General features: G+C 42.3%; 1 protein-coding gene across 1 annotated transcript in view; it reads right to left on the bottom strand.

Annotated features, from left to right (window-relative positions):
* Nucleotides 1-4379: 4379 nt before the first annotated feature.
* UBXN1 (UBX domain protein 1) overlaps nucleotides 4380-13222 on the bottom strand; it is a 65492-nt gene continuing 56649 nt past the window's right edge. Inside the window, exons 7-10 of the mRNA XM_053448808.1 lie at nucleotides 9101-9152; nucleotides 7650-7778; nucleotides 4706-4889; nucleotides 4380-4619 (exon numbers count right to left, since the gene is read on the bottom strand). Of these exons, the coding sequence (XP_053304783.1) occupies nucleotides 4579-4619; nucleotides 4706-4889; nucleotides 7650-7778; nucleotides 9101-9152 (406 nt within the window). The 3' untranslated portion in view covers nucleotides 4380-4578. The remainder of the gene's footprint in view (nucleotides 4620-4705; nucleotides 4890-7649; nucleotides 7779-9100; nucleotides 9153-13222) is intronic.

Here is a 13222-nt window from a genome sequence, read left to right as displayed (position 1 = left end):
TGGAGAAGGGCTACTAAAATGGTTTATGGATTACAAGATAAACTCTACCAGGACTGGTTAAAGGATCTTAACCTATATAGGCTGGAAGAAAGACGTGACAGGGGGGATATAATAGAAACATTTAAATACTTAAAGGGAATCAACAAGGTAAAGGAAGATAGTTTATTTAAAAGGAGAAATACTACCACAACAAGAGGTAGCAAAGGTTTAATGGTAACATCAGAAAATATTACTTTACGGAAAGGGTAGTGGACGCATGGAATAGCCTTCCAGAAGTGGTAGATGTTAATACAGTAAAGTCATTTAAGCAAGCATGGGATAGGCATAAGGCCAAGCTAAATATAGGATAAGGGCAAGTACTAAAGGAAAGTACTCAGAGGTTGGGCAGACTGGATGGGCCCACTGGTTCTTATCTGCCGTCACTTTCTATGTTTCTATCAATGAACATCAAACCATTGGTTTTTTTTAATCACAACAATTTAACTTAAGGTATGGCTTTTCAGCTCTTGGTATATGTCAGTGTCCAACAACACCCCAATATGTGTTCAGCAACATCTCCTGAGTACAGTAATACCGAGCACAGAGTACATGCATGGGTTTGTCAGGTTGTTAAGGAGGTAAACTGGCGCATTTGGGCAGTGCACATTTTTCAACTTGGAACTTTAACATCTGGTCCTACACATGTACCTCCGTGTCTTAAGTGACCTCTTGTTCTTTGTATATTTCTGTTAATGAACAGGTCACTGAAGAGCTCTTTATATTGGCCCTGCATATATTTATATAATGTTATCATATCCCCTCTGAGACGCTGTTTTTCTAGCCTATATAATTTTAACTTTTTTAGTCTCTCTTCATAACTAGTCTCCCAATCCCCTTATTAATTTAGTAGCCCTCCTTTGCACTTTTTCTAATTCCATTCCTTTTTAAGGACTGGTGCCCAGAATTGTACCGCATATTCAAGGTGAGGTCTTACCAATGACCTGTAAAGAGGCAAGATAATATCCTCCTCCCTTGAATCAATACCTCCTTTTATGCATGCCAAAACCTTATTGGCCCTCGCAGCTGCTTGCTGGCATTGCGCACTGTTGTCAAGTCTGTTGTTAACCGTTATCCCTAAGTCCTTCTCATTGGTAGTTTCCCCCAAGGATATTCCATTTAAAGAATAGGTCGCATTTTTATTATTTTTACCATAATGCATAACTTTGCATTTCTCTATATTGAACCTCATCTGCCACTTGTACGCCCAGTCCCCTAAATCTTTCTGCAAAGAAGAAACATCAAGATTAGTCTGAATTACCCGGCCTAATTTTGTGTCATCAGCAAAAACTGTGACATGGCTCTCAATCCAGCTTGGGAGATCATTTATAAATAAATTAAAAAGAGGACCGAGGACAGACCCCTGAGGCACTCCACATAATACCTGCGTACAGGCTTAGAAACATCCATTCACAACAACCCTCTGCATTCTATCTTGTAGCCAATTTCTGATCCACATACAGACATTTGCCCCTAAGCCTTTTATGCGGAACCGTATCAAATGCCAAAGCAAAGTCCAGATAAATCACAGCCACCCCGAGAGTGGTCACAGCGCGTCCTGGGGTGAGTGTTCAGTGTTGCTGAATGCCATTTCGAGCCATTTCAGCAACACCATTGAAGTTTAGAAGGTGATCACTGATCGCCTCCTAAACTTTTAAAACGAGCGTCCGCCTCCCTACAGTGTATGGAGGATGTTGACGCCCAGGAGGAGGGGCCAGACATGACCTATGATGCCGATCTCTGTGTGATCATTGATAACTTTCGAAGCTTGTTTAATGACATGACATGTCAGGCACGTCATAGGTCGTTAAGTGACTGTTTTCCATGACTGGACGTGAAGGGGTTAAAGGAACTGCTGCTAACATCTTGGTGCCAGATACCACAACACACCTTTAGAGGTCTGGTGGAGTCCATGGCTCGACGGCTGTTTTAGTGACAAAAGGGAGACCTACACAATATTAGGCAGGTGGTCATAATGTTATGGCTTATCTGTGTTATTCATATTTTTCAGCTTGACCATACTACACTATCAGTGTCTTTGTCTCTTTTTTTTATATGATTCTACCTATAACCTCATTTAAGAGTAGGGCTGCAGCAACTAATCGATAAATCTAACCTGGATCCTCCTCTCTGGCAGTCGGTGGACGTCTGTGCGATGCACGCAGACAACCTCTGCTACTGCCCTCCACTTCTGCTGGGTCTTCTATGATGGAGCACTGGCGTCACATGACCTTCTGGTGCTCAGTCATAGAAGCTCCAGTGAAAGTGCCAGCCATTAGCAGAGGAGGTTGTATCCGCGTATCGCGCAGACATTCACCGGCTGCCAGAGAGGAGTATCCTCCACAGTGCTGCAGGAGATCTGGATCCTCCACTCGGCAGCCGGTGGACATCTGCGCGATGCATGCACACAGCTTCTGCTACCACCCTCCACTTCCACTGGGGCTTCTATGATGGAGCTCTGGCATGACATGACCTTCCGGTGCTCAGTCATAGAAGCTCCAGCAAAAGTGCCGGCCAGCAGCTGAGGTTTGTCTACGCGCATGGCGCAGACGTTCATCGGCTGCCCCACTAGACACCAGGGAGTCTGGAGCACTGAGGGGGGCATGTGAGGGAGGCAGAGTGGCATATAGGGGGTAAAAGGCATATCAGGGACACAGTGGCCTATAGGGGTATATAAGGCATACCAGGGGAACCAAACGCATATAGGGGTATAGGGCATATCAAGGGGCACAGTGGCATATCAGGGGGTGGAGTGGCATAAAGGGGGGTATATAAGGCATATCTGGGGGGCATAGTGGCAAGCCTGGGGTCAGATGTACATAACTGAGGGGCAGGTTGGCAAGTAAAAGGGATTAAAAACAAGAAACGCATTTTTATTAAATATGAACAAAAATGTGAATATTCCCCAGTTAAATCTTCTTTTTAAATTATTAAAACCTAGTTTAAAAAATACCTTTTCAGTTGTTGTAAAATATAGCTTATTATGTCAGTAAAATAAGAAGGCAATATGAAAAATGCCATTGTGATAGAGGTAAGTGTTGTGTGCACAAAGTACAATGACGCATGTTAATGTAAATTTTAAGTTTTTTTTTACTTTGCGGTTTGTTTTTAACGCCCAGTTTGTTTGTTAAATTATTTGAAATAAAGGAAACATTTGCACATTATTTCTTCGATTAATCGGGTAAAAAACAATCGGCCAAATAATAATCGTTTAGTTACAGCCCTATTTGTAAGCACACTTTGAAGAATATCTATATTGGAAGTATTGTTTACTGCTGCTTACCTGTGTCACGCTTTTGTTCTGCCCAGGAGAAGCAGGAACCTAGCTACGTCACATGACTGCTCCGTTCCTGCTTCCCCTGGGCGGAACAATAGAAGTTCTTCGCACAGGGTGCGAGCAACGCAGAGGGAAGCAGCGGCCCCTGCGGAAGTCTGCAAGCAGCACTGGGAAATCTGTAGATCAGGTAAGGGGGTGGAGGAGGGTGTATAAAAGAGTATGCATGATTGAGAGAATGAATGAGTATCTGTGAATGATTAGTATCTGTGAATGAATGTTTGTGAATTAGTAAATTAATGAATGTGTGTGTGATAGCATGGATGTGTAAGTGGGGGAGGGCATGGCACAGGGAGGCTGTAAGTGATATGCAGACCCCATCCTGCAGGGTGGCATTTTATCTGTGCTGGCAGCATCAATACACAGGAGGGGCAGCTAACTGGGGCCATTACATAAATCTATACTAGGGACAGGCTGGGGTCATACACATACACATAGTGCTGACTGGGGGCAATACACAAGGGGCAAGGGAGGGGTTAATGACAAAACAGTGTGGAAACTACTTTTTTTAAAATTTATTTTAAAAAGGTGTGTGTGGGGGGTGGAGTTATTTGCATCCTGTATTTTCGGTTTCCGTCCAGAATATGAAATCTTCATCTGGATACAAATATTAAAGATAACTACCAGCAAGAATTACTCTAGTTTTTACATTTGTTAATCATGACTTAAATCAAGTCTTAAATAAAACCCAACCGGCTCAGTTGCAAACAAACAGATTGTGTATGAAGTATCAGGACATTGCATGCAGATTAGTAGTATTTGAAAGAGTGATGTGAAATCAACAAAGAGTTCATTATACCATTTGAAAAATTTAATTAATGAACACAATCTACATTCCACTCAACTATATGGCTTGGAGGCTTGTCTTATAATAATAAAATCTTTAGTAATAGTTGCATGATAAAAGCTGCACTATATAGCACTGCAAAATGTTAGTGCAACATAAATAAATACAAATAGTATAGATGTAGGCATGCCTGTAATAACCACTACATCTGACACTACCACATTTGTTTAGTAACATTTGTAAAAGTGTTTAATAACTGGTTTTCAACACACTTCACACAGACAATGTTAGCCTGGTTTATTTGTCTTAATACACACTGCTCCATATTATAGAAATTGGTCAGAGGGAGGAAGCCTGTATTATGTTTCTGACACGGAGAGACGTTTCCATTTTCTTGTCTGTGCTACTTTAGGGCTGGACCTTATTTTTTGGCAATAATCAGAACAGCTGAAGGTACCAAACCTGTAATGAGTAATAAGTGGACTTTAATACAAGTAAAAAGTAAAAAAAAAAAATACTAAATGATGGAAGCATGTTTATACACATACCCAGTTCATGCAAAGGCTTCTCCATGTCATTCTCTGTAAAGACCCTTCGTGGAAAACTGGTCAGGAGACTGAATGGTTCTACAGCACCACCAGGCCAATTAAGCTCGACATATAGACGGACTGCAGCCAACTGTTCTCGAGCACGGAATGTCTGAGACACTGTTGAACCATCCAAGAGACGCACCTGAAAATTTAAATGTGTGTTTTCTTATACAGGGAAATTATCATGTACAGTAAGAATCAAGTATAATATTGTTTTAGGACACTGTAAGTTGGAGTGTTTATCCTCAAGTACAAAAGGAATTCTAAGTTCACAATTAAGCAGAGCTAGTTGATCAAGTGACAAGTCAGGAGGGAATGTTCTCTTTTCAAGGTACAATTGGAAACTGCATCAATGACTTTTTTTTTTAAAATTAATTTATTTTCCTTCTTCTAGATCACCAGCAGGGTTGAACACAATTTATTTTTGTCTTTTTTTCTCCAACCTAAATTACTACAGTGCTGTGACAAAATATTTGCCCCCTTCCCGATATGCTTCTATTTTTGCATATTTGTCACACTTAAGTGTTTCAGATCCAACTAAGTTAACAAAATACAATAATAACCCTGTGTAAAGTGACATTTAAAAAACGTGAAAAAGACCCAATTATGCATAAAATATCAAAAATTAAATGTAAAAAATAATTGAAAATGTTTTATGAAAAAATGTTTCACTCTATAACGTTGTTTCACTCCGACTTACAGGTTTCAGGATCACACGCCCCCAATGACATAAGATCAGTTATGGTGTCTCCAAAAGACAATTACATACGCAAACATAATTAACCCTTACACTGCTCAATCTATTAAAACAATATTAATACTTTTTCATCAAAAAATCATTAACCCCCTTAAGGACCAGGGTGGTTTTTAAACCCTTTGTGAACAAGGCCGTTTTAAAAATTTGAAGTTTGAAGTGCCCGTGTTTAGCTGCAATTTTCTTTGTTTTTTTTTCAGAACAAGAAGGGCTTTCTTCAGATACCATTGTTTGATCATGTATAAAGAAAATAACATATGGGGAAAAAAGCACCTTTTCTCACTTTAATAAAAATATTTTGCTCATCTACAAAAGCTAATGAAAAAAACCTGCTAAGTAGATTGTACTATTTGTCCTGAGCTTAGAAATACCCAATGTTTTTATATATTTTTTTGCAAGTTATAATAGGGCAATAAATACGGGTAAATGTTTTACTTTTTCAAAACCATTTTTCCAAAGCTGGTAATCCTGTCCCCGTGTCCTATTTAGGACTTCTTTGAGGCTGCCTAATTCAATTCACCCCATCAAACCATATGTTTTTGAAAGTGTCACTTTGCTCAGGGTTATGCTTGCATTTTGTTTTATTTTATAGGATTGTGTGCCCTATTAGTAACCTAGCTGCTATTCTTATTTTGTATTCTATTGGTCACCTCGTATTTCCTAATTCAAGCATTCCCATTATTGTCTTCAGTAACAAAAATGCAACAGTTACTTTTTAGCATGTAGGTAAAAAAGTCACTCCACGTCTGGTTAATAGGAGGTCTTCGAGACCTCCACTTTATTTTATTCTTCTTTTTATTTAAATTATTATTTTTTTTTTCTTTAGTGTAGCAAGAGGTGTAATTGGAATGGTTACAATCAAGGGCTTGCACGTCTAGATTGCTACAAATGAACACCCAATGTTGTCATGATAGCAATGCTACAGAAGGTTCCCTTTGCCATTACAGGGCTGCAGTCAGAGGCGTATCTACTGAAAATAGCGCCTATGGCAAGCACTGAAATTGCACCCCTGTCCAAATATCTAAAACCCATTTACTAGCCCCTGCTGCCCATATATATATATATATATATATATATATATATATATATATATATATATATATATATATATATATATATATATATATATATATATATATATATATATATATATATTAGTCCCTGCTGCCAATAGCAGGTATAGATCAACACACAAACCCAGATCAATTGAAATTCACTTGTGATCTCAGCACTGAAGGAATATAGACCCTCTCCCCCCTTCCCACTATATATCCTCTCCCCCCTTCCCACTATATATCCTCTCCCCCCCTACCCACTATATATCCTCTTCCCCCCTAGCCACTATATACCCTCCCCCCCTAGCCACTATATACGCTCCCCACTATATACCCCCCCCCCGTAGTTCTCTCACCTTGAAGTCCAGCGACGGGAGCACGATGCTGCTGTCATCCTGCACCGCTTGCTGGTGCCCGCTGCTTCACTGCTGAGCGCCGTAATATGACGTCATATTTCGGCGCCCAGCAGTGAAGCAGCGGGCACCAGCGAGCGGCTTTTAAACGCTGTCTTCTGTTTTTTTGATGCGGGGGAGAACGAGGGGCACCGAGCGGTTGCTAGGCGGCCCTCTCTCTCCTCCCCATCAAAAAAAAAAAAGACAGCGTTTAAAAGCCGCTCACTGGTGCCCGCTGCTTCACTGAAATGCAGGCGCCGGCCCCGGGACCGGGACGGAGGTAGAGGCCTCGTGGAGGAGAATGAGGGGCGCCAAGCGGTTGCTAGGCGCCCCTCTCTCTCCTCCGCTCACTGGCGCGCCTTCAAATGGCACCTATGGCATGAATACGTATACCCTAGATACGCCTCTGGCTGCAGTGTACTTTAATTTGTCCCTGCAGCAAAGCTTTGCAACCCTGTTTCCTTGATAACGCTGATTGTGATCAGCACCAATGTAAGTCCAATCAAAGACCCAAAGCATATCTGCAAGGCCTCTTTTACTCTGAGGGATGCCTCCTGCTATGTCACATGTTGTATCTTGTATCTGTCACATTAAAATTTAAAGGCTTCACTAGGATAACGTCCTCATTGTGAATTATGTATTCTACATACAGATGCAATTTAATATGCAGTTGATACATGTTTACATATTCTGCACCAGACCTGTATACGGCATTGATCATATTCCTTCACACTGGGCCCATCCTGTGTTAGGGAAGATGGATGTTGTGTGGCAGATGGGATGGGAGACTCTAGTGGAGGTGAAATTGGACCAGTCATTGTTCCACCAAACTTAAAAAAGGACAAAACATGATTAAAAAGCACCTTTACATCAGATACAGAAGTACATATTATTGCCACCAGTTACACAAAAAAAAACATTCCATCAAAAAACAAGAACTACTTGGCCACAAACTTAAAATTCATCCTCTTCTCGGTACTTTGACAAGACAACCATGGAGTTGTTGTCTTGTCAAACTAAATTTATTTTGTTGACTAGGTAACCAAGATAATAGACCAGGGAGGAGCCGTTGGTATAGCCCATCTAGACTAGGCATTTGACACTCTCCCTCATTGCAGTCTATGGGTATGGATGCCAGAATACTTGAATGGATAAACAAATGGTTGAGTGATAGGAGAAAAAAAAAGGTAGTAGTTAATGGTGTATATTCAGAGGAAGGACTGGTCATCAGTGGGGTGCCTCGGGGATCAGTATTGGGACCTGTACTTAATATTTTTATTAATATTACAGAAGTTCTAAATGGGATGATATTTTTTTGCAGATGATACAAAGGTCTGCAACAAGGTAGACATTCTGGGTGGAACAACTGAAATTGCGAATGAGTTACGTAAATTAGAAAAATGGCCAAGAATCTGGCAGCTGCAGTTTAATATTAATAAATGTTGGGAATAACTTGGGACATAAAAGTCTTAAGGCAGAATATAGCATTGGTGGCACGGTACAATGGAAGAAAGGGACTTAGGAGTAATTATTTCTGATAACTTAAAGGTAAGCAGATAATAAAATAAAGTATCTCAAAAAGCAAGCAAGCTGGGTTACTCAGGGAGAGGCATTAGTAGCAGAAAGAGGGAGGTGAACAGGTGAGATCTGTAAAGTGGCATAGAGTATTGCGTACAGTTCTGGAGACCTTGTCTCCAGAAGGATATTGACTCATTAGACAGAATTCAGAGGAGAGTTACAAAAATGGTAAGTGGTCTCTTCAGGACAGAAATTATGAGGAAATGTTAAATGATCTTAATATGTATAGATTGGAGGAAAGAAGAGAGTGGAGATGCAATAGAAACATTTAAATTACAGGGATTTAACAGGAAGAAAGCGTGTTTAAAAAGGAGAAGCAATGTTAAAACAAGAGGCTATGGTCTAAAACTTAAAACTTTACTAAGATGGTAGTAGATAAATGAAACAGTCTCCCAACATCAGTGGTGGAGGCTAATACAGCGAGGGAATGCTTCCCTCACTATAGGACCTGACCAAACACTGATAGGGGCTTAAATCCTTACATCAGGAAAACGGGAAGACTAGATGGGCCAAATGGTTCTTATCTGATGTTAAATTCCATGTTTCTGTTTGTTGGACTGGGGATTTTACTCACCTTTCTTGCTCGTTCTGCTTTGTCCCTTGCAATCTTCTCCTTAACACGCTCCCTGTGAGTAAAAAACAAACCCCCCCAAAAAAAGTCAAACCCTTCTGACCCCTCACCAAGCATGAACAATGAACAATTTCACTGCATTTAAGTAGGACAATGCATACAATAGATCATGTATACTGATATATATCGCATCTACAGACAATAATATATAGACCATATTATATTTTTATTATCTTGTCCATTTTTCCAAATAAGCATGCTAAAGCAATGGCTACTGAAAAAAAAGCAGCACTTTTTACCAGTTGTTTCATGAGGTATAGCTGGCAGCCAATTTTTATTGCACTACCCTGTATCCCACTACTGGAACATGCTTTCCAGATGTGGATGTTTGCCATGTCTCCATGTTGCATAAGTCACATTCTTCTTTCAAAGTCAGGAACCAAGAGATTGGAACCAGCAATCTTGTGTGTGGGAGATCATTCATCTACCCACATCAACACCAGTAGTCTCTTCAGTTGCTTTGATTCCTGCATTCCCCATCATGCTTGGTTTCCTGACAAAACTGCTGCACATCCACAATCAAATGTCTTTATAACCAGGGTTGCTCCCAGTGTCCTTTGCTGGAGCATTATTTCTTGGCTCTGACTGCTGTTCATGTGTTTGACAGCATTTTGTATACTCTAGTTTTGACCTCTGGCATTGTACTACAATCTTTTCTTGGATGGAAGACTATCTACTATTATCTCAAAGGAAAGCAGTACAGCAAGCTCTGTGTGTTGGTATGTGTAACGGTTCACCAAGAGAGCTGTAGTAATTCCCAGAGATCACCCACATGTATCCTCCTGTTGTCCCCGGAATCACTTCCAGCACTAGCCAGCATGCGCACCTTGGAACCCTGCTATGTGTACCCAATAAGTAGACAACTACCTTGAACTGAGTACAGCAGGAATGAACAGTTTATTGTTGTAAAACATACACTGATATAGCCACAGAACCTTATTAACATAGATAAACAGTGTCACGGTCAGGACTACTTGCCAAGCCGTGACTGTGTGAAGGGCATGGGCATGAAGGGGTTAATAGCACCAGACCTCTGGATTTACTAACTAGACCCCTTAACAGGGCATAAGTTACACCAAATTAACCCCCAAATCCTGCCTGTATCCCCCCAGGTAGTCTGCCACCACTCACGATTTTGATACCGGATTCGTGAGAAATCCGAATTAGAACCTTTATCTCTATATATATCAACCCACCCCGGGCAAACAACATATATATATATATATCCTGTAGAACTCAATAACAATACGGTAACGTGTTATCCTCTCTTAGGGTTCGTGGATATCGATACTAGAGCCCAAAGACAGACTTCGATTATGAATATTTTAATAACAAAAAGACAAAGATTACACAGTGCCAGAATTACAAAAAACAAGACATACAAAATAAAAGTAAAACAGCAAACAGTTCTTAAAAGCAATGGGACTTAAACACAGGACCCTCACTCACGAGTTTCTCCAATAAGTAGGCCTGTGGGAACTCCTTAAGTCCAGATGGTTTCTTATGATGTTGTTCCGATCAGAGTATATCATGGAGTTCTGCTTTGAGGTCGCTGCATTGTCCCTAAATCAGACTTTTGCAAGCAAACGCCTCTCTGACCACATGACTGATTATATGACACCATCCCCAAGAATCGGGTCCCATCTTTGATGTGCCAATAAGTTATGGTGGGGTAAAGGTGATGGAAACCCCCCCACTTAAGATAGGAATGGAATTCCTATAACTAAGGATCCTTATCAGTTAGGCCATGAATTGCCACAGGGGTCCTTTGGGAAGATGACACCTCTAGCCAGAACAGATACAGAGGGCATTCACAAAGAAACACATTAAATCAACCTCAGATTAACTCATTGAGTGCTTAAACAAAGAAACTAACCACCTCTGCTGGGTTACCCTACCATGCATCCACTACATTATATGAGTTAATCATGACACCTCCCCCTTTAAGATGGTGGACAGAGGAGGTCAGCACACGCTGATCTACTATGTCTGCCTAAATTCTAGTCTCCCCCTGACAAGACAAACAGTCAGCGTTCCCATAGAAGCTGACTTGTCACACCAGCCAGTAGAACAATACTGCTGTAGCACCGGACTCCATCTGAGCAACTTGCTAAACGTCCCATCTACTCTATCCGCCTGAAGAGGAGGGTTGTGATAGATTATAACAGTGAAGTCACAACCATACAAGCATGGCTGTAACTCCTGCAAAGCACACACCATAGCTAAGCACTCTCTGCCAACCCTTGAATAAGCCTCTTCCTTTGGCGATAAGTTACTTGGATGTTTTAAGGCCTCATCCATTGGTTTCTCTGCCCTGCTTAGGATTGCTAAACGCTGCCCATTCCCAAGCAAGACAGCAAACTGGTGTCCATTGTCCTGGGCATCCGGTGTGGATCCCAGGCTCTTGGCTTCACCTACACCCACAGGGCTAAGGGTTTCTCGCTGACTGGGCAATGCAGCTGTCTTTTCGTCATACCATACTATATTATCCTCTATAGCTGTTGCCCCAGCATCTTGCTGGTATGCCACTACAGCTATAGGGGAAATATTCTGCTCCTCACATTGCCCACTCAGTGAACACACAAGAGGGATATCAAGGTGGGAATCTTCCTCCTTATCTCCAGACTTTACAGCTTTGGGGGTCTTCTTAACCTCCAGCATTTTAAGAGTTAAAGGAAGCCTTTCCTCTGGAGCATTAAAGCTGAGTTTTGGCTGTTGACACACAGAAACATCACATTCCATATATCCCTTGTTTTCCTTTTGAGAAAATTCATTAACATGAATATTCGCAGACACCCCTACATCATGCATACTTTCTCCTGCACCCAAATCTAAGTGCTCAGGTGCTGTAGGCACGGTTGGGCACACATCCCCAGTTTCCTTTAGTTTTCCAGGGCAATAGTTTTCCAGGGTATAAACCTTCAGGACATACAACTTCTGGAGGCTCTTTGACATAAGTATCCCCAGTATTCCTGAATTCCTTGGCTACCTGATCACCCACAGTCACACTATGCTTTTCAGTATCAGGGGGCATTGAACTAGAAGAGCCACTACAGACTCCCTGTTCCTGAAACTCTGCCCCTCCAAAGGTCAAACCATACTTTTCCCCTAGAGCTTGCTCGCTAGGTCTGGTCCCTTGGTGCACATCCCCCTTCATCTCTTCAGGAGACAGGATCCTGGGTGCTGGTTCAGACAGGCATACCTCTGCCTTCTGGGCTCCCTCCCAGCTACCCACTACTCCCAAAGTTTCAGACAGTACCTTAGGTTGGACAGGGCCCTCTACCAGCCCTCCAGGTTTGCAGGTTTCCTCAACTGGTGCATACTGGCAAACAAGTCGACCCAGATCCTTGCCCAGCAAAACATTAACAGGAATATCCTCGGATATCCCCACCTCCCGCAAACCCTTGCCCACACCCCAATCAAGGTACACACGTGCCACTGCCCCCGCAGGGCGCACCCCGCCAATTCCTTGGATGGACATGGTCTTCCCAGGGATAAGAACCTCCAATCTTACCATCTCAGGCCGCACCAGAGTGCAAGCAGCCCCCGTATCCCTGAGTCCCGTGGTCACACGGTCACCTACAGTCACTCTTTGTAGGTTCTCATCTCCATTCCCCTGAACCCTGGAAACAAACAAGGCAGCTGGGTGTTCCCCAACTGCTACACATTTCAAATTGTCTCCTTGTGCCTCCTTTGGTCTAGCCACAAATAAAACAGGTGCAGCTCCCCCGGCTGCACCTCCATTTCCATTTGTCCATGGAGATGGTCTCTTAGAAGGGCAGGGCAGGAAGGAGCAGTACTCACCCAGCCACACTCTGCTTCTCCCAAATAACCTAACTGCCGCTGGGAAGAAGGGCCAAATGTGCCTTCTCCCTGGAGTCCTCTCAGCCGCTGGGGAGAAGACAGAGAGGCTGGGGTCCCTTCCACATGGGGTTCTGGGCTGAACGGCACCTCTGGGGACTGCAGGTGGCGACCGTAGTCCAATCCACCTGCATGGTACAAATGTTTGTATGATCCGCTGCAAGGGGAGGGAAGCCACATGCATTCCCTCCTGTGTACTCCATC

This window comes from Spea bombifrons, chromosome 10 (genome assembly GCF_027358695.1).
Source record: "Spea bombifrons isolate aSpeBom1 chromosome 10, aSpeBom1.2.pri, whole genome shotgun sequence".
Lineage (NCBI taxonomy): Eukaryota > Metazoa > Chordata > Amphibia > Anura > Pelobatidae > Spea > Spea bombifrons.
This window is presented reverse-complemented; position numbering and strand designations above follow the sequence as displayed.